The sequence below is a fragment of the Nyctibius grandis genome, chromosome 19 (assembly GCF_013368605.1).
Source record: "Nyctibius grandis isolate bNycGra1 chromosome 19, bNycGra1.pri, whole genome shotgun sequence".
NCBI classification, from domain to species: Eukaryota; Metazoa; Chordata; class Aves; order Nyctibiiformes; family Nyctibiidae; genus Nyctibius; species Nyctibius grandis.
Genome location: NC_090676.1, coordinates 210,149 through 231,344, shown reverse-complemented (window position 1 = coordinate 231,344; position 21,196 = coordinate 210,149). Strand labels below are relative to the sequence as shown.

Here is a 21,196-nt window from a genome sequence, read left to right as displayed (position 1 = left end):
GCAGACACGTCTGGGAAGCCTCCAGCACAGCCTGAGCACAGCGGAGAGCTGGGTGCCAGCACGCTGCAAGGAGACAAGATGTGGCTTCAGGGACATACCCCGAGGCTTCCAGGCACTAGCCCTCCACAGCCAGCAGGTTGCCACAGTTTCTCCGTTCGCGTGTCTGGCGTGACCTTGTGCGCTGCCTGACCAAGGCTGCGGTGGAAGGCTCGCACCAAGGAGCCACTGGTGCTGTGGCCCAAAGGCAGTCAGAAATGCCACTAAGCTGGGAGGATGACATTTCCCTGCCCGCCCCCCCTCCTTTGCTTGACATTACAGGTGCAGCAGGAGCTGGCAACACTGTTCTGGAGACATTTATCTCTCCTTGCTTTCTGAAACTAGCAATTATTCCGATGATTATCATTGTTAGGATTTATTATAAAGACATAACCACCGTTCCAGATTCTCGCAGCTCCCCAGTGCTCATGGATAGGCACAATTTAACCCACCTTCCCTTGTCCCTCTGCCACTTCAGTTCTGCAATTACCTGGATGCCCACTGCCTTCAGCCCCGTGAATCGAGAGGAGGCTCCGTCTCACCCAGCATCTCTCGAGCACTTCCAGCATCTGCCTGTTTACACACTCAGGTAACCCTCAGTCCTTCTACGGCTCCATCACTAAGGTCCATGCTCCTGGCCAGCACACAGGTGAGACGCAGCAGAGAGCACTGCAGGGTTTCTGCCAGGGAGCATCCAGCCCCTCCACAGGAAGACAGCGGGTGTTCGCCCTGCAAAGGGGCCAGGGTCTGCACCGGCTCCCTCCTTCAGCCTGGGCCTGTTCAGAGGAAGCCATTTGACCAGGAGTCCCAGCCCACCTCACCCAAAGGGGCTGAGGGCGCAGGGACAAGGGAGCGATGAACGCACCTCCAGGCACGCGTCCCAGCGAGAACTGCAGCACCCTGTCCGGAGCGGGCAGGACCGGCCTTGCACAAGCACCATTTCCCCAGGGCTGCACGGGCCTGGCATCAGCTGGTCGTGCTTATAGGCCTCTCCTGCCACTCCGCTATGAATACAAACCCGTTATTTCTGGGCACGCACTATCTCATTGAAATTTAAGCAATTCTGTTAATTAACGGGGTCTGAAGCATTTTATAATGAAAATGATTCATGTCAGCACAATAGTGATGAATGGGATAAGAGGGAAAAAGCTCATGCATTCACCAACGCTGTAATGACTTAACTGAGCTGCTCGTAATGATATAGCTCATAATGCGCCACGCAAGACGGGAGGAAAGTGCTCAGGCGCTTCCCAGAACACCTCCAAGGTCACCCGCCCCAGCAGGGAGCAAGTCCAGGCCACCTGGCATGTGCAGAGCAGCGCAGACAAACGGCCCCAGCCGGCTCAGATCCTTCTAGCGGCACGACGCAGACAAAATCCTTGTCTTTGAGGGGGGTGCAGACTGTGAGCAGAAACCACCTCCTGCCAAGACGCACACTGTTCGTCCAGACCAGCCTGCAGAAGTGGGGGTCTCATGCAGATGAACTGCCCCAGGCCCCCGAGAGCCCCAGCAGGATTGTCACCGAGAAAGCCATTCCCCCTGAAGTCGCATGGACCACACCAGGCTACCACCCCAAGGGTCAGGCTGGTTTTGTCTTTTAGCCTAAGGTACCACTTACCATTTGCTAGTGGTCAAATGGTCTCAGGGTCTCCAAGCATACTCCACACCAACTCCTTGAATATGGCACTATGAGCACGGTCATAAACACCCACCAGCAGCAAAGTGGCATGGTCCCATCTCCTAGAGCCAGGATAGCCTCTGCTCCCAAAACCTGACCCCAAGGGACATTGCAAAAGCAGCAGCAAGCGACGGTGGCAGGCCTGTTCTCAGGGCGCAGACACAGAAGAGGCAGGGACCTTCACTGCTGTACGCAGAACATGGAAACGTCCTCGCTATCATCTCCCAGGATTCTCCTTCTTTCCAGCCAGAAAAACTGCCACTCTTTGTCCTTCCCGGACACTGCTAACAAAGCAAGAACAACCTCCAGCTCAGACTCATCTCCCTACCTCTTGTCAGCATCAGTTATAGTTGAATAATACAGACGCATGGTGGCATATCCTCTGGCACAAGGCATATGTGGCTTTCCGGCATGATCCAGATTAATCAGTATAATTACCAGGCAAGGGACACTTAGAGCATCACATAAATACCATCAAATCTGCTCAAACAGCAGACACTCTTTGGGTGATAAAAACAAAGCAGGACAAAGCACTCAGCAGGTAACTGCCTTCCAGGAATCCCATCGTTATGGGCTTTTCTCTGCTCTCAGACACTTCTAGCCAGATATCCACATCCTCAGAGACCCTCTGGACAAGGCACCTTCCAGCTGAGGGCAGTCAGGAGCAACACGCTCCCTGCCGCGAAGCGCGAAGCCAGAAAGTCGTGGAGTAACATACATGGACGTATCCTCAGGAGGTCCCTGGTCCAGCTACAGCTCAAAGCAGGTGGTCTTCAAAGGCAGATGAGATGACTCAGGGCCACGTCCAGTCAGGTTTTGAGTATCTCCAAGGATGGAAAAACCACCTTCACGGTGACAAGTTTTCTCTTCCTGCCATTTGTGTCTTTTTACTGCGCATGCCTGAGAAAAGTCTGGATCTGTCTTCTCTATCCCCTCCTATTTAGCTGGATAAAACAGATTCATTCCTCTCAGCAGCTTGGTCAGTTAAAGCAAACAGATCTCTGCCTCAGCCCAGGGGTGGCTGCAGGTTCCTCACCTGTGCCCACACCTGCCTGCAGGGTCACAGCGATACCAATGTACCTGCCAAGACACAAGTACTGCTTGAGTCAGACATCCTGGAGGAGGCCAGCCCTCCACCCGCAGAGACAGAGCCACTGCTCAGAGAGGAGCACCCAGCAGTGACTGCAATCACCAATAAGCCTGGCTTCCCCACAGACCCTCCTCACCCGTACTCAGAGTCCCCCGTCCCTGTGCACAGCTCTGATGAACAAGCTGCTGGGATGGGGCACAGACCTGCGTAAACCCATGAGCGCACAAACACGCACACGCCGATATCGGTGTTTCCAGGCACCGAGGAGCATTTTTAACAAACTGGCAAGAGCAGAGAAACACGTCCTGCCTCCCGCCGCTGCACCGCACAGATCCGGCCATTCGTCAGCCCGGTGCAGCACGTTCCCAGCAACAACTCCTCTCCCAGCCCACCCTTACTACCCCGGCACTAGGGCTGACACGTAAGGATGAAACAACTAATGACTGCCCACAAAAAACCATCAACTTCATCCCAGCAGGCCCGTATTTCTTGTCCTGCTCTCCCTGGCACAAGTACCTCTAAGCCCTCACCGGCTAAGACTCCACACCACGAGACAGGCTTTAGAACTCAGGAGCGTTTAAGCGGTCATAAATACCAGACTGCATTTCAATTAGCCTTCTGAGCCTCCTGCCTGTTCCCTGCATACAGCAGAATGACAGATTTTAAGAACAACCTCTTCCTTTCAGAAAAAAGTAAGATTCCCACGCACTCCCCCAAACTGACAAGCTGGGCTTTTAGGAAAACACCACCGATGCTGGCCTGCTGTGATTGCTCTGTGGCAGCCAATATCCCTGGGATGAACAAGGCTGCTGGAGCCCAGGGCACCAGGCTGTGCCCCGCTCCGGGTGTCAGGGGTTTCCAGGTTTCCTCCCGAGGCTGTGGGCAGGGAGCGCAGGCAGCAGCGAGTCTCCAGCCACACTGGCCAGAGATGAGAAAGGGCATTGCAAAGAACACGGGAACAGGCACGAGCAGGCAGGCACAACCGCCTGCCCAAGAGCTTTGCCCCTATAAAGGTGAATAATCTGCAGAGGTACAGACAGCGCAGGGTGATATAAAGCAACATGAAAATTTGGCCTGCAATTTTAAATGCACGTTGATTTCTCCTCTCACGTAAATGCACTGGGAGCCACGTGCTCTCTGTGCCCATCTCAGCATCTGAAAAGTGTAAGTTAGAAGGGGGGGTTTGTGAGGATGGACTTCCCGGAGCTAGAACAGGAACTAGCACTAAACCTCCCGACCCGCGTCCTGCTGGGCAGAGCTGGGGCTCACAGCCGGCCAGCAGCCTGCTGCAGGCAGACCGGGGCACGCTCACCCCGAGCCAGCACCCTCCATGATGGCAGAAGTGGCTGTTCCCCAGCAGAAGCAGCAAAGCACACGTACATGCTGGCTCCTGTGCAAGCGCAGCTGCCTCCAGCAGGGACGGGGCAGCCCCAAAGCCGTGCAGCGCCGCTCGCCTGCTGCGACACGCAGACCAAGAGCAGCTGCACCCCACCTGCACGCTGAGAGCCAGCGAGGAGGGCAGCACACAGCCTAAATATGGCTAATGCCTGCGGGCTCCTGCAAGGAGCCTAGGGGATATTCTCACAGCTGGCACAGAAAGTCATGCCTCCAAAGCTTGCACATAGAAAGCTCCCCACTCATACACCAAAAAAAGCCAGCCTAGACCTTCAACACATGCCGGGTAGGTTCTGGGACCCGATTTGGGGTACACAACACAAACCCACAGACAGTTTCAGTGTCTGAAACTTAGTTCTCAAAGCACGAGAGGGAGTGGCTGGTGTACATGAAAGAAAGAAAAGCTCATGTGCATCAGCTGTGCTTTTTCTTCACCCCTATTCACCACAGTGGGAACTGGAATCATTCTCCATAGCTTTGCAGACACCAGCAAATGCCGTGCTGCAGCTCCCACTATTCCAGTGGGGCCATTTAGTTGCTCGTCCCCCTCCAAAATGACAGCTGAGACACTATGGGAGCTCAGGGGTTATTGAGTGGTATGACTTGGCATGGCATGGCACCCAGACAGTCTGGGTCTGCCTCTGAAAGGTCCATCACACCTGACGTGCCAGCTGAATACTACAGCTAGTAACATCCAACAACAGATGCAACCTACACACAGCCCATATCCTGTACTCAAGCGTGCAAACCACACTTGTACGTGCAACACCTACGCTACGAAGGACAGTGCAAAAAGACCTGGTTGTAAAGGCAAGGAAGGAAGAGGGAACCCGTGCTGGAAGGAGTCACAGGCTCAGGCAAGGAGCACGTGCATGTATGGACCTGCAAGAAAAGGCGGAGAAGGAAAACAAATTGTTCTTCATTACCATATATTATAAGAAATGTAACATGCCAGGTTTTTATGGTTCTTTTTATGGCCGTTAATAACCCTGGTGGCTCTGAGAGCCATGCTGCTGCTACGGATAATTAAATCTTACGCTCAGGGCAGGAGGCAGGCCGCCCAGGGCAGCCACGCCGGGGCTCCCATGTGAAGCACTAAAAACACATTCAAGTGCAGAGTGGGAGCGGGATGGGATTTGCTTGGGTGGATGTGCTGGCTCCTGGCCAGGACCGAAGAGACACGATGCAACACCGTCCCCCTCGGCACTGCCAGCCCTGTGCCCGCTGCCCCCAGCAGTGTGTCCCACAGGCCAGTGCCAGCAGCAGGGCACGCGGGTCATGCCGGCGTCACCAGACGGGCTGTGGCCGCGACGGGGGCAGCCAGCGGGCAGAGCTGCACACCCCGTCTTGGAGCCCAGGCCAGGCAGCGACGAAAGGCTCTTCGCAGCTCAGACAGCACCCAAGGAGCCAGCCCCGGCACCTGCTTTGGCGGTCAGATATTCTGGAAACAGACGCGCTCAAGGGGGGCCGAGGACTCTGCTGCAGGCTGTCAGCAGTTTTGCTTTTATGAACCACAAGTAGAACAGTAAATCAACACCCGCGGTGTACGAAACAACCAGCTTGAGAACTAAGACACAAAAAGTCAAGGAATCAAGAAGCTTGGATTCCCAGAGTGACATTAATTCTCACCACAGTCCCACAGGGCACATTTTAGTTTATGCCTTAGTACGGAGCATTAATGCTGTTGCAGGAAGCTGAGCCTCTGCACGTCCTGGCTTGTGCATTTTGCTCTCAGTGGTCCCTCCTCATTCCAGCAGCCAGGCTTCCACTCACACAAAGCTGTCTCAGATTAACAGGATCTCACACGCACCTGAATTTTCCATGTTTAGCAGATTGTTCATCCATCTCCCCCCTTGTCCCCCCCCACCAGTAAAACAAAGCAAATCTGGGAGAAAAGAAAGCCCAGGGGCAGCAGCTGGTGGGCCAGGAGTGGGTGCAGCCCCAAGCTTGTTCCTGTGCACTCCCCACTGCACCAGCCTCTGTCCAGACAACGGCCCCTTCCACCGCGCACCCCGCTCTGCTGCCAGGCGTGCTCAGGAGCTGCCCAGGTGGGAGCTCTCCCGCAACGGCAGCCAGGGCTGGTGGCACAGCCAGGGCTGTGACCGGCTTGGCCACACGCGCCAGACCGGTTGTCAGGAGGTGCGTGGTTTCAGAGATGCAGAGGCTCAGGCACACGTACCTTCCTTACACTCTCCTTGCACCAGAGCCTCCGAACAAATTTCACTCTGACTTACGTAAAAACAGCCTTAGAAAATAGCTGTTCGCACAGACACAGATCAGCCTGACAGGGACTTGGCACTGCAGTCCAGGGGTTGAGCTCAGCCTGTGTCACTGCAGTTCAGCTATGGTGGGAGGGAGGACTTTGCTGTCCAGCTTTCCAACAAGAGCTGCAGCTACCCAGCCTGCGTGTCCTTTGACAATTTTTCATTACGCTGTGGGTTCTTTGCTGCATGCCTTGTGCCTTAAATACCTCTTATTAGCATTTGAGTGTCTTCCCCTCTTAGAAAGCTTGCAAGGCTCCCATTAAGGGTAATGAGAGTCACACTCCTGGGAGGCAAAGAGAATATATACCCCAACATCTCCAGGTTATGGTCTACTCTAACCAGTATGTCAGGGCATCATCTGCTAGGGATTTATTACAGAGGCATTTTACAACAGGCTCTATTATAAGTTATTAAGGAATGGAGCAGCTTCTACTGTTCTGCCATTAAATATTAATAGAACATTTATAAACCGATCCTTAATTTAAAGTGTTACCTTTAATCAAAGCCCTGGTGACAGTGCAGCCCTTGGTAAGGCCCCTCTGGTAGTACTTAAACATTTCGTACTGAGATTCTCTGTGCCTGCGGGTGCACTCGTGCTCTGGGCAGGGAGCACACGGAGGAGCTGCGGCCGGTGCAGGCACAGGCAGCAGCAGGTCCTGCTCCACGGTGCTGCCTGCTGCAGGGAGTGGGCAGCAGCCTGCAGGGCTGTCTGGCTTCCTCTCCAGCACCCAGTAACGCCCACGGCACGGGTACCCCAGCACCCAGGCGCAGGCCCGCTGGCACGCAGCCGGGCACTGGACAGATGCCGGACGGGTGGCCACGGTCGGGTCTCCCGACGCCCGCCCGGACGGCCCCGGCCCAGCCGGGTGCTGCTCACCTGTTTTACTGTCCACAGTGAAGTGCTGCTCACCCTCCAGCACACTGTAGACGACCCGGGCACTGCTCCCGTATGTGGGGTCATCAGCATCCGATGCCATCACCTGCATCACAGAGGTGCCTGCAGCAGGGACAAGGAGGAGAACAAAAAGTCAGAGATGAGGTGAGAAGAGCAACGCAAACCTCGGGGCCAGGGGCTAGCAGAACAGGAGAGCAGGGGCCAACACCGATCACTCGCACGTGCTGATGGAAAGAAGAGCAGCTGGGTACAAATGCAGCATTGCCTCCCCACAACGGCCTGAGAGCCGACTCCAGACCCTGCTGCAAACGCCCCTTTTGTCCTGCAGAGTGGCCACGTCTCTGCAGCAGACAGACCTGCAAAGGGACGACAGCCATGGCAAAGGCTTTTTGCTTGCCCAGAGCCAGACACAGCACCACGTCCTCATGCTCTACACGTAGCAGGGCAGGAGGACTATAAATTGGATAAAAGTCCATCAAGTGTCTGCAATTAAGTTATTGATCTTCAGTGCTGCCTCATTAAACTGGGTGCTTCACTCCAACTGTCCCTGTGATGGCTTTAATTTGACATCATGTTCAATTTGACAAAAGCTGGACATAGGACATGAGAATGGGGCCAGGAGCAAAGGGGCTGAGATCTACAGAGAGAGCAGAAGGGAGGAAGGAGGGGAGGCCTAATCCTACCTACAGACACCTCTGAGAAAGGAGACAATGTGACCAAAGACCTGTGAGGACAGGCTGCCCAGTTCCACCTCTAGCACCAGGCTCGGAGCATCCCTGCGCTGGAGGTCAAGCACTGGCACCAGTCACCTCTCTGGTGGGATGAGGTGCAGGACAGGGAGAAGAGCCCTGAGCTGCTCACAGGAGAGATCAAACCAACTGGGACACTCCCTGTTGCAAGGTACTGCCAGGGCCAAGAGCTGACAAGGCTGTCAGAGAAGCCAGTAATTTATAATGCACAAGATCCCCCAGCAATGACTGCAGATAAAAGGTAGGTGTGGCTTCAGAGAGGACTCCAGAGCACAAGAGCAGCCCAGACTGAAGGGGCCAGGAGAGAGCATTTCACAGCCCACACTGCTGCATCCAGCAGCCCTGCTCTGCCTCACGCACCTCTTAGGGTGCACTGTGCCACCAGCTGAGGACCAGAGGTACAACACTCTGCTCCAGAAACTCTTCTGTTCTGCAGTTCATCCATCCATATCCTGCAGAGACAACCTCACAGGCTGGTCTTGGCTAGACTCATGCCACAAATAACCCAGAGCCAGGCTTACTACTAGCTGTCAGCTTCCGAGTGTAGACCCATTACATTCCCAAACACCTGAGGCACACACAGTCAGAAGCAGCCTCTGTTGCCACATCACAGTGGGCAGAAATGGAGCTGGAACCACCCAGACGGATGACGAGCTCCAGTCTTCCCCTGTCAGGAGACCACAAGCCCACAGCCTGCAGGCAAGCCAGGCAGCCAGGGCGCTTCTGCACCCACCCAGCCTGGACTCGGGCAGGAGATGAGACAGCGGAGACAACAATGCTGCTGTGAGCAGCTGGGATACACACACTCCCCCAGTCCAGTTCGCTTCTGATCTCCTGGAAAGGGTGTTCGCTGAAGAAAACGAGCAGTTACCATGGTTGCTTTTCATTTTCCCTGGCCATCTTTCTCAGAGCTGCAGCTCTGCTGATAACATGAGAATCCCCCTCATCCGTCTTCAGCAACAAGCTAGTTCGAGTCGACTTATTTATGCTTCGCCGTCTCCAGCAAAGTTATGGCGCATCCCTGCCAGGCACGTCCAGATTACACCACAGCAACAGGAGCTCCCTGCCTCCCAAACAACTGTTTAAGAAATACTATTGCTGCATTTCCTTGCAAGAGCCTGTCCTGCCTCCTCCTTCTCCTGCCTGCCATTGCACAACTCCATCTCTTCCTCTCCTGCTGCAAAGGTGCGATCCGGCACGGCAGATCAAACTGTTTCCCCACAGAGGACAGTGGGGCCAAGACCCCCCCTTCCAGAGCAATCCTCCCCGACAGCCCTTGCTGGGGCCACAGAGCGCCCGCGGGGCTGGGTGTGGAAGGGGACACAGACCCTGGCGCTCCGCAGACTGCGCGTAGAGAGGGTGCGAGCAGGGCAGGGGCTTGGAGCTTGCACCATGACAGGGTGCAGTGCTGATGGGGAAGGGATACACTCACTGAGGACCAACAGGCAGGGCAAGCCCCAGCTGCTTGCTGCCCCAGCAGCTTCCAGATGCACGCAAGTGTTTTGAGCACTTTCCATCAAGGAAAAAAGATCAGACTGCCTGCACGTTTAACTAAGTATTGTCCTTTGCTTCCAGCATGGAGATTAAACAATTTCTCTTCACAGTAATCACTTCTGCATTCAGCCAGCTTTGTGCTAGAGTCAGGGCTTGACCCGAGGTTTTTGTCTGTACAGCCAAATCGTCTCTAATCTGGAGTTGGTGCCACACAGAGAAATAAGGAGAGCAAAATGCACCAAAGGAGGAGTGATGTTCTGATGAAAGGATGCACATTTCCTAGCATGTCCCTCACTCCAGGCTCTGCACACTCCCCAGACAGCCCAGAAGCGAGCTCTGGGCTGCAGCACCCACTCTGCGCACCCAATGGAGTCTGGCAGGAGGCACCGCATGCTGGATTTGGGCTCATGCCTGTGTGCGGCAGACAGCTGTTAAGCAGACCCCAGGGGGCTCAGGAAGGCAGCCCAAAACACCGCTAATTTTAGCATCTCCTGTTACAAGGTGAAGCTCCTGCAGTTCCCAGGCAGTTGGCTGGGTCCCATCCTACCTTGTTCTGCAGCTCCAGATCTCTTCCTCCGGTACTAGACCCTTCATTTCGGAGTGATCTCTCTTTTTGGAGAGTATTAAGAGGAGCATCACACACGCTGTGGTGCTGTTCCTCCTCCTCCATAAGCATCCACTTCGGCCCCTGTCAGGACGAGATCCTGGAACAAAGAGGCCCTTAGCTCACCCTGACCTCGTCTCACAGCCCCAAGCAGCACGTATGCTGTCACTACCAGAACGTGCTGCCCTGGTCCCAGCGCAGAGCAAGGGGCAGGTGTGTCGCAAAGCACTCCCAGCTACTCTGCGAGAGTTTGTGCAGCTCTCATCTGTTAGTCCCTCTTAGACACTATGAAATCCAATGACTTTCCCTCCCAATTAGTACTCCTTCATTATGCAAATAATGTCTTTTGATCTGCTCCTGCTGTCACAGAGCGGATCTGACCATATTTGTTTTATTCCTCTTCATGCCCCAGGAAGGTACCCACCTCCGGGAGCTGGGACTATGCTCTTGGCAGGGATGGGGAGCTGTGGCTGATGGCTGCCACGAGTGAGAAGGGAAACCACCCACGTGGCAGCCCCAAGCACAACCCCAGCGAGGTCTGTGAAGGCAGCAGCGTGAGAAGAAGGGGGTCACTGCTTGCTTTTCAGGCTGGGACGCAGAGCAAAGGCTGTCAGAGCAGAGACAGGGAATGAACAGCTCCCCACAAACCAGCTCCAAGCTGGAGAGCAGCCCAGCCCGCTGGGGCGGCCCCAGCCCAGCCCCTGCCCCAACAGAGAGCCCAGCTGAGCCAGAAACACTGGGGATCCGGGAAAACATCTGCACCCAAACGGAGCTGAGACCAGGCAGGTTCACCAGCAGGTTCCCAGGCTTTGACCTTGATCTTGATGCACTAACAGGTAATCCAAGCTCTCCCCAAGCTGCCCAGCCTGCCTGCCCCTGCTCAGCCAGTACAGCGCATCACCTCCATCCGCACTCAGGAGGGCAGCCAGGCATGCTCCCCATCGACTCCTATGAAAACACCCCTCAGCTCTAGGGGGGATTATCTGTCCAGCTCAGAGACAGCAAACATCACCACCAATACCAACCACAAAAAAGCCATGATCACAGCTGCACCCGGCCTTGATGCCACAAAAAGAGCACTCCCACACAAACAGGGCCTGGCAGGGTAATTCCCATAAGAAAGTCCTGAACTTTGCCTCCCTGGCCCAGGCAGCACCCCATGTCCTGCATCCTCAGCCCTTCCTACAGCAGCTGGAGCTGAACTTCACACACCAGGTCCATGACCAGCCCCATCTCCTCTGTGTCCACGCCAGAGCCACAGTGGAGGGCAGGGCAGCTGCTGAACCCCAGAGGGTTGAGGAGAAAGCTAATTCTCAGGCTTGCTTGTTTATGCAAGGCATAAGATGCGTCCATCCTGTCCTCTGCACTACCTGCTCCTGGGCAAAGCACTGGTAAGCCAAGGGAGAACTGGGAGGGAGCTGGGGACTTCTGCAGCAGCACGTGGGTACCCTCCAGCTCTGCATTCATGCTGCAGGGGACCATGCGGCAGCACCATTCAAAGATGCTGTGTGAAGCTCTGGGCCATCTCCAGGGCTAGGCTGCTGCAGAGGAGCCCTTATGCTCCTGGGGATGGCCAGGCTACAGACAGCTCCAAGGTTGTCGCAGGCAGACATCAGCCTGGAAAACAGAACAGGCTCTTGGCTCCAGCTCCCCTCTCTGAGCATGAAGCTTGGAAGCACAGCCCACACCGTTCACAGCACTTCCCTACTTTTAACTTCTGAGTATTTTAATTTGCAGGAATCGCCTCCTTTCATGTCGTGAAACCATGTTTCTTTCTCCCTCTGATCTCCAGTTTCGCATAGAGACTGTCTCCTTTGATATGTCTTGTTCCCATCAGTCTGATCAGGCAGCTCCGTAATTGTTAGTGATTTTCAAAGAACTGGGATCCTTGTCTAATACTCAGAGTCGAGAATCCCTTCTTTTTTAAATGTTGTTAAAGCAAAATAGATTAATTTAATTTCTTTCTTCCCTTTGGGAGCAGGATGCCTCCTGCTTTGCTGCCCACATGCTGTCTTTCATTACTCCAGAAGCACGTGGCTGTAGTTCAAGGGGTCACTCTCTGACTTGGGAAAGGATTTGTGCAGGTAAATGGAAGAGGAAAGAGAGCTTGGGATGCCTCAGAAGAGCTTGTTCTTCATCTGTCAACCGAAATCCAAGCAGCAGCAGCTCCTCTGGTGGGGGCAATTCCTGCACACCTGTACCTGCACGGAGGCCACGCACCAGTCTCGCAATAAACTGCACATGAACCACGGAGAGCCAGAGCCCTGACCCAGCACTCCGCCCGACCTGCCGAGCCCCCCGTGCGGCTCAGCCCCGGCCCCCCGTGCTCTCCCTCCCAGCGCTCACTGCCTTCCTGGCACTGCTGGTCTCCCCCTTCCGTCACAGGGGACACGAATTCCCCAATCTCAGCCGACAACGCCCGGCCCCTCGGAGGAAGGCTGGCTGCCGGGTGAGGGGCTCGGCCGTGCTGCGCGGGGACGCACAAGGGGATGGCTGGGCACCACGGGAGAGCAGCCAAGCAGCGGATCGCCTGAGGAGGGGCCGGGGCACAGGCAGAGAGGGAGGGAAAAACAGCACTCGGGCTACTCTGAACCACAGGCAGCCGCGAGCCCCCCAGCACGCAAGGGCTCGGGCTGTCCCCCCCGTCCCCCAGCGCCTGGGAGCGAGGGGGCTGTGCAAACCCAGGGTAAACGCACAGCGGGCAGCTGGCACCGCCACGACCCGTCTCCAGGGCACGGCTTAGGGCTGAGGCTGAGCGCTCAGCCGCAGGCTGGCAATCAGCTCAGAGGATTTATTCACTTGTTTTCCTTAAGCCACCTTATTTATTTTTCCCTTTTGGCTCCCTAGCTCTGGTCTCAGCTGGAATCCCCGGGATTTGCAGGCGGTTTTGCAGGGTACAGCGGGCTCAAGGTTTGAGAGGAGAGAGGCGCAGGTTTCCCAGCCCACCTCCACCCACCCAGAGACCTACCGATGGGGGACAGCTCAGCCACGCTGCCGATGTAGGGCCCCTCCAGGAAGCGTGGCTCACTGTCGTTGATGTCCTGCACCTTGATGATGAACTCTGACTCGGGCTCCAGCAGCTGGTCCGTCTGCCGGTCGCGGGCCTGAGCCCGCAGCGTGTAGAAGGTTTTCTGCTCCCGGTCCAGGCGCTCGGTGGCGTGGATGTCACCTGTGATCTCATCGATGAGGAAGATAGTCCCTGCGCCCTCCCCGGAGATAGTGTACTTGATGGAGCCGTCCCCCTCGTCTGAGTCCGAGTGGATCTGCCAGGAAAGAGGGAGAGGGTGAGAGCAGGCTGGGGGGCCGTGCCTGTGCCCCCACGGCCGAGACCGCGTGGGTGCGGAGCCCCTGGTGCAAGGTGCCCTCGGTCCCCACGTGATGCCCGTCTGCTCCCTCTGCTACTGCTGGACTGGAGAGCAGCACAGAGCAGCACCAGACAATGCCTGTGCACGGAGGAAGGCCCAACAAACTGAAACTTCAGCCCTGCCTATGCCACCACACACTGGGCAGATCACAATCCTGCCAGCACCCACCCACACCACAAACCAGGGGACAAACCCCACAAGGGTTAGGGGATGCTGGAAAAGGGAAGGACAACTCAGCAGCACTCCAGAAAAAGAGGTTTCCCTGTGGGGAAGGACCCAGGGCCCTGGCAGTGTAGGATCACCTCTCCCCAGGTGCACAGCAGAGCGGGGTGTAAAGGCAGCTCCCCGCCAGCATCTGTCCCATCCACCCGCCAGCTGCCCAAAGCCCCCCGCATCCACCCGCTCTGCCCCAGCCACAGCTGACAAGTCTCCCTGCCCGAGAGCTCTCGCACTCACTGCACATCTAGTAGTAGTGGGGGGGTCGGCCCCTCACACCTCACACCCAGAGCCCCCACCTGAGCAAAGCCTGCAGGAGAACGTGGCAAACTGGGGAAGAGGCTTTTGTAGCCAATCCCCACTTCATTTTCTAATTAAGACAACGTTTGAAATTAGGAAAAGAAAGGGTAAACAGCAGCTCCCCACAGACCAGGAGCTGACTGGAATCCAGGCCAGACGTCCAGAGATAATTTTATCGGTAGCATTAAACTGAGTTATGAGGTTTTTACAATCCAGCCACTTATGAGAAATCTATTAACAGTAACTGGACAGGCAGAATGCATCTTGACGGAGAGCAGCACAGGCATTAATTGGGACAATCCATAACGGGACAGGCCCCTGGAAAGGCTTCATCAGCTGCTTTCATTTGCTTCCTACAATTTCTGCTTAGAATCAGCAAAGTCGTGTCCCCCCCCCCAAAAAAGAAAAAAGCCATCCATTAATCAGCTAATGAAATATGAAAATGTTTATGGGCCATTCAATCTTCCAAACTGCAGTTCTATAATCCACCTTTCAGACATACAGCTCTACCAGCAAGAATTTATACCAGAGCTGCCTCTTTTTTATGACGCCTTCATTGTATTTGTCTTGTTAGATACAGTTTATATATTTATTTCATGAGTGAGGGCCCCACACGTTGGACAATTCAATGCATTTTACACAATATTTACATACTACTGCCCATGGTGAACCGTCTCCCGGGGGCTCTCCTGGGAAGGAGCCCTGCCCTCAGCTAGCAAGTGGGGCTGTGAGCCCAGCAGTGCCCTGGGACCACCGCGGCAGCCGGGATGGGGTGGGATGGGATAGGGTGGTCTGCGGGAGCCTGCTGTCCTGGCCGTCCTGCCCCAGCCCTCCCTGCTGGCTGCTGGCCCGCTTGCTGGCCCCTCTCCACTTTACAATCCCCTCCCTAACGTTCGCTACTGCTCCGCTTGAGATCAAGGTTCTTCGAAAGAAAAGGTGCACCTGGTCTGTACAGCGCAGGTAACAGAAACCCGTGTTTTGCTGCTGAACACCAGGCTGGCAATTAATAATTAGCCCAGGGATAAACCACCCAGCACCTCTTCCCAGCAGCACACCGGGCTCTCAGCAAACCCTCTTTACATATTTGCTCATCGCTGGCTGCTGGGAGCAGACACCAGAACCCCTCCAAACTGGAACGCTGGCAATAAAACGGAGCCCGGGCTCAAGGGGCTGCAGAGGTTGATTTACAAGGGAAGATTAAGAGAGCTCAATCTGTGCTGCTTGACTGAACAACAACTAACGGGGAGGGCGGGATAACAGCCTGCGGACCTCAGAGGGGATGCCACAGGCCCAGGCCATGGCCCAGGGATGCTCCCTCCTGCCCGACCTCCCCGTTGGAGAGGGCAGGCTCTGGGAGCACCACGCTCCCGCACAGACTTGGGGACCCCCGGCCCCCGGGCACGGCCGGCGAGCGAGGCTGGCAGCCCTGGCACGGTGCAGGGCTCCGCTGCGCCCCAGGGGACCCCCAGACCCGGGCACGGCAGGGGAGCCGTGGGCAGCCCTGGCACGGCGCAGAGCCCCGCTGCACCCTGGGAGCCCAGGGCATCCCCCGCCAGCGGCTCGGCTCCCCCAGCCACGCACAAGTGTCTGCAGCAGCCGGGGCCGCCCCGAAGCTGGACAGAAAGCTCATCTGTTCAGTCTGTTAAACTAGAAAATAGTTTCCTTGTCCTAAAAAGCTACAACCAGGAATTTTACAAAGCCACTAATTACTTACTAATAATTAAATAAAAATTAAATGTGAACAGAGGTGCACATTCCTTATTGAAAGCGATTAAACAGAAAGCACAGATACACAAATAAAAAATGACTCTTGGGGTGGAAAAGAAAGAAAATCAAATAAAAACTAGCCCGTAATAAAGGCACACTCTGTTTGCTCCAACTCATAAAGCCCGAGTTCATCAATTTTCTTTAAATATTAGCAACTTAATTAAATCTGCTTTTTTCCCTTTAATCCTCTCCTCTATCTAAAATAGATCTGTCCACATGCAGAAGTTGGTAACTAGTGCTGACCCCATAATTCTATTTAAAAAACCCAAAGAAATCCACATCAAACTGACAGTGGCCTCAGGGGAAATTACAGTTCAGAAGAAGGATTAGCTAGAGAACCCAGATTTTATGGAAGCGGTATCAGCCCCTCGGAAAGCACACGTAGGTGTGCAGGAGGTGTCCGGGGAGGGCGAGCCCCAGGCACGCCGCGGGGAGCGGGGGTCCCCGGGCAGGAAGGCTCCGGACCCGCAGGCCGCACCGCGGGGCTGGCACAGCGCCCGGCAGCGGGGCCGCCCGGGCAGCCGCCCCGGCTTCCCCCGGCCCAGGGAAAAGCTGCTTTCAGCCCTCGGGAGCAATATTCACAGGGAATGGTTCCCAGTGCAGGCTGGCTGTTTATTGCGAGCGGGGTGGGTGATGTGGTGAATGATGTGGAGAGGGGCTGTAAAATGGGTTAGTTGTAGGTTCCTGGTTCGTTTCGGAGCCGAGGCAGTTGCTAGGCTACCTCTGGAGCTTGACAGGGCCTGATGCTTCGAGTCAAGACCCAGGGGAGCTGTGAATTAGCTGTAAATGCATCGAGCGTCGTGGCCGAGGAGTGCGGCTTTCGAGTGTCTGCTGAAACGGACACAAATCACCCTGAAATCCCAGCTGGCCTCTAGCCAAGGAGCCCATTTTCGAGCCTCCTCCAGACTCATGACCAGACGCCTGAGGCCATCAGGCAGCCCTGCTGCACGAGCACCCTCCTTTGGGAGAGCCCGTGCGCACAGGGCAGCTCTCCCTGGCGGGCAGTACCCTGCTCTGGGTGGTCCCAACAGCCAGCACTGCCTTCATCAGTACACAAACAACACATCCTCCGAAAGCTCCCAGCGCCCATCCCCGGGGTGCCACGGCCTGCGCAGAGCCCAGCGAGGGTCTGGCCCTGGCAGCGGCACCGTAACACAGCGCAGCTCCTGCCGGCACCCAGGGGTGCCCGCAGGGCTGATGGGCACAGCTCCTGGCAAGCCCCAGGAAAGCTCTGTCACCAGCGCTGGCCCTCGGGGTCCCTCCAAGCCCCGCACACCCACGCCAAGCACCCTCCACACCACACTGCGCAGGCCAGCCTGAGATACAGAAATCCTGCAACAACCTCGCTCTGGCCACAAACAAGAGCAGGATTTCCGTGCCACAACTAGAGCGGGACATCTGCTCTGCCAGCCCCACGCTGCAGAGATAATCAGCTGGGAAACTGCCGCCGCAGCCTGCAGGTCCAATAGAGCACGGCGTGTCCAGGACCAGGAGGGAGCCACAGGGAGGGGCCACAAAACAAAACCCAGCACGTTATCCCCATGCTGAAAGGGCTCAGGACCAGGGATGGACCATCTTCAGGAAGGCAGGGTTGCACCTATGGCAGCAACTGCTGAGGCAGGAAAGGCCTTGGTGCTACAGCAGCACTTTGGCTCCCAAGACACGTCAGGGACCAGCATGAGCAGATGCCCGCCCAGCTGGCCCAGCCCGGCAGGTCCTCCCACAGAGATGGGGCTGAGCCTTCCCCGCTGCCCCCACGACACCCAGAGCTGCACCCCTTCTCGCACCCACCCCAAACACCAGAGGAAGCCCACAACTGGAAGAACACAGATGTGAATTCTGGGGTGCTCCTGCCCTACAGCCTCTGGCAGCACATCAACCGGCTCCTGCCACCGCAGCCCACAGAGTGCTTCTCTAGCCAGGACCCCGTGAGCAACCTTCTTGCAGGCCCTCTCCCCCGCCAGGCTCGGCCGTGCTGCCAGCAAGCCCTCCTCTGCCACTGACTTGGCCAGCCCCACGGAGACATAGGGTCACCTTACCTTGCCCACGTACAGCGGCTCCGTGCCCGTGTACTCCTCCACCACAAAGAATTGGTTCCAGACCCAGCCACGCTTCACTCGCCCGCCGGCCAGCAGCGCAGGGTCCCCCAGCTGCCTGAGGTCAGGGCCCTCCACCGCAGCGTGCACAGCCCGGGCCCCCAGCTCCTGGATGGTGCAGAACAGCAGCAGCATGGTCCATGAGAAGCCCTGCAGACCCTTCGCCATTGCACTCTAGGAGGCTGCATGGGCAGCAGCTTTTGGACAGGCAACTAGCATCCTTCACGGACGAGAAGGAGGGAAGTCCACAGCATGGGGCTCACCGGCCAACGCTGAGCATCCCATCCCCGCTGCACGCCGTGTCCTGCAGCCGCAGCAATCCTGTCCCGGCAGGACGGAGTCACACCTGTGACAACAGGCGTCCTGGACTGCCCGCTGCTGGCGCGGCAGCAGTCAGCGCTGGTGCCTCGTGGGCTGCTCCTGGGTCTCCAGAGAAGAGTCTGTCAGCTGGCATTGGTCCTCGGGGACAGAGCTGCAGGGCTCCGCGCTCGGCCGCCGCTGGTCTCGCTGGGGAGCGGGGTCACCCACGGGCTGCTGCCCACCCTGCCTGCGGGCCGGGAGCTCCGCAGTGGCGCACAGGGCACAGGCACCCGCCGCCGTCATTCACAGGAAGCAAAGGGAAGCTTTTCCATGTACAGCTTCAAGAAGGAGTTAACAGGAGGGGCTGCTGTGGCCAACGTCTGCCTGTCCTGCGGTGGCCCCGGACTACTGCACGACGGGTCTGGCAGCAGAGGCGCTTGTGCCACACGTGCAGTTCACAAGCCCGTTTGTAACTGCCATCTTCAGGGGGGTGACATACCAGCACCTGGCGAAGGGCCCTTTGCCCAGCTGAGGCCGGTCACTTCCATCCTCTGGCTCACGCGGGGAGGTGCAGGGCAGCCGGCGGCATCCCCAGGAGCCTGGAAAAGGCCAAGGTGTCAGTGTTGGTGTGAGCGCAAGGCTCTGTGCCCCCCGTGCTGCCCCTGCAGCCTTGGTCAGTATCTCCCACCCTGCCCTGCCCCAGGTGTCCCACAGCAGAGCCCAGGCCCGCAGGTCCTGCTAGAGCAGGGACCCTGGAAGGGAGGGCAGCAAGCTGCAGAGCTCCATCACCACGGACATTTGCGCCAGCAGGGACCCCGAGGCCAAGGAGCCCCACCGCCAAGGGCACCTCCTCACTGTGTTGCCCTAGTCGCCAAAGGGAGCGAGGTCTGCTGCCAGCACGGGGTCATCACTGCCCACGCTGGAGGGAGACATGTCGGCAGCACGCCCGGCACTGCGCAGGGCCAGAGCAGACCCCTCCTGCCTGCACAGACAAGGCTCACGCTGGGAGACGCCAGCGCCTGACAGCGGGAGGTGCTGGCTTGTCCAGCCACTGCTGCTCGTCTTCCTGGCATCTCACTTGTGCAGCCGTGGGCTAGGAGAAAAGCATCTGTTCAAGGACCCGCCACATGGCTGGCTTTAAAGCTAACAGTTTAAGAAAGGGCTCTGGAGTAAGCTTCAAACCACCCGCGAGGCACTAAGGATAAAGACATGAGACCTGTGGCCAAGGGTAGATGGCACTCAGTGAGCACCTGGGGAGAAGAGGCCTGATCAGGAGATGGGGATGCAGCACCCATCTCTCGCTGCACCAAACCCTGAGCTTCCACCAGAGCTCTGCGACACCAGCCGCAGCCAGAACTGCTCACGAAACATGCACATCTTCACCGGTTTGCAGAATTAATCTCCTGTCATCTGTTACTCTAAATAGGAGGGGGAAAGAGGATGAACGGAAAGGGGGACGATCCTGGACGAGATAGCCATCTGCTCCCCCTAGAAGGGGAGCTGCACCGTGCCCCACACAGCCCCCTGCATGATTCCGAACAGCCCCAGCAGCTCAGGTCAGGAGCAGCAGACAAATATTTCCCTAGCTCTTCCTTGCCCTTGGCACTCCTCTAGCACGACCACACCAACAGGGCAGTTTCCCAAAGCACCCAGTGAGCTGCGCTGTCAATTCTGCATTTGCCTGTCTGGGCAAACCCTCGCTGAGGGACGCGGGGCATTAGGGCCGGGCATCATTCCGCACAGCCTGTGCGTGGTTCACAAGCAGTGTCACGCAAGGTGCACAAACCTATTCACACACAAGGGCTCACACTCGTGTTCTGTCCCATGCACAGCTAAGAGCACTCACACACTGGCGCTCTCTTTTGCCCATATTTGTGCATCACTTGAGTGTACACACGTGTCTTCCCCTCCCTATACACGTGCTCATGTCAGCTGTCACATGTGCAAGCCCTGCGCGCTTCACGCTTCAAGGAGCACAGGGTCTTCAGCGTATTTTTGTGTTAGCAATCACGGTACAGAAGCACCAGCATTCCCCCCCACCCCTCTTCCCTGACAGACCGTTTGTTACTAAGGCATCTTGGTACCAGCCACGCAAGGTTGTTGGCAATGGCACGACTCTTGCAGTCAGGCGTCCCCACGCAGAAGCCATTCCTGCCGCTGCTCCTGAAGGGCCAGCTACTCCTGCCAACCTGGTGAGAGCCCCAGTCACCAAACATCAACATATTTAACATCGGAGATTATACCTAGGGGAGCGAGATGACCTGTAGATGGATGACGGGCTGAGTTGTTCCTTCCCACTGTTAGAAGTCTCACAGGGTAAAGTAACTTCAGCCTTCATCGATCAGACACAGATATAAAGGTCCCCGCTCCGAAGTAACAGAGCTGAGGCTGCCCCACCTGCAGCAGACTTCAGAGCAAGACACGCACAATGACAATAACAGGACACGTACAAACCTTACATGGATATACAGAAAATACATATAACAATATAGTGCACCACTGCCACAAACAGCATCACTCCAATTTCTCATATCTGGGAAATCTGTGGCTATTTTGGAGTAAGTTCCCCAGACAGCAAGAGATGTCAATAAATGGAACAGCACAAGCTGTGCCAGAGCAAGACCTTCAGGCCAGCACCCAGGGCAAACAGTAAGCGCAGGAAGAACATCGTATCCAGCATCTCTGCCCTTGACACTCTGCAGCACTTTTGCAGGCAACACCTCCAGATGTGTCCAAAGTCTGAGTACAAATGGGTTGTACCTGGTAAATGCAACTGCCAGAGAGAGAACCTCACAAATAGTCCATTTTGCATGTTCTCAAGGACTACGTAAGCAAAGCCTTGGGGAGAGGCAGTCACCAGCTGCTGAAGTCTCCCCCTCTGCCCACCCTGACATCCTCTCCTTGCCATCCAGGCTACCCCACGGTGGTTTACAAAGCCCTGACAGCA

The 21,196-nt window shown here is 56.4% G+C and overlaps 1 protein-coding gene across 1 annotated transcript in view; it reads right to left on the bottom strand.

Moving 5' to 3' along the window:
* The window catches only part of CDH22 (cadherin 22), a 47,992-nt gene extending 29,875 nt beyond the window's left edge, over positions 1-18,117 (bottom strand). The window contains exons 1-3 of the mRNA XM_068416022.1: positions 17,893-18,117; positions 13,174-13,468; positions 7,341-7,460 (exon numbers count right to left, since the gene is read on the bottom strand). Of these exons, the coding sequence (XP_068272123.1) occupies positions 7,341-7,460; positions 13,174-13,468; positions 17,893-18,117 (640 nt within the window). The remainder of the gene's footprint in view (positions 1-7,340; positions 7,461-13,173; positions 13,469-17,892) is intronic.
* Between the last annotated feature and the right edge of the window lie 3,079 nt (positions 18,118-21,196).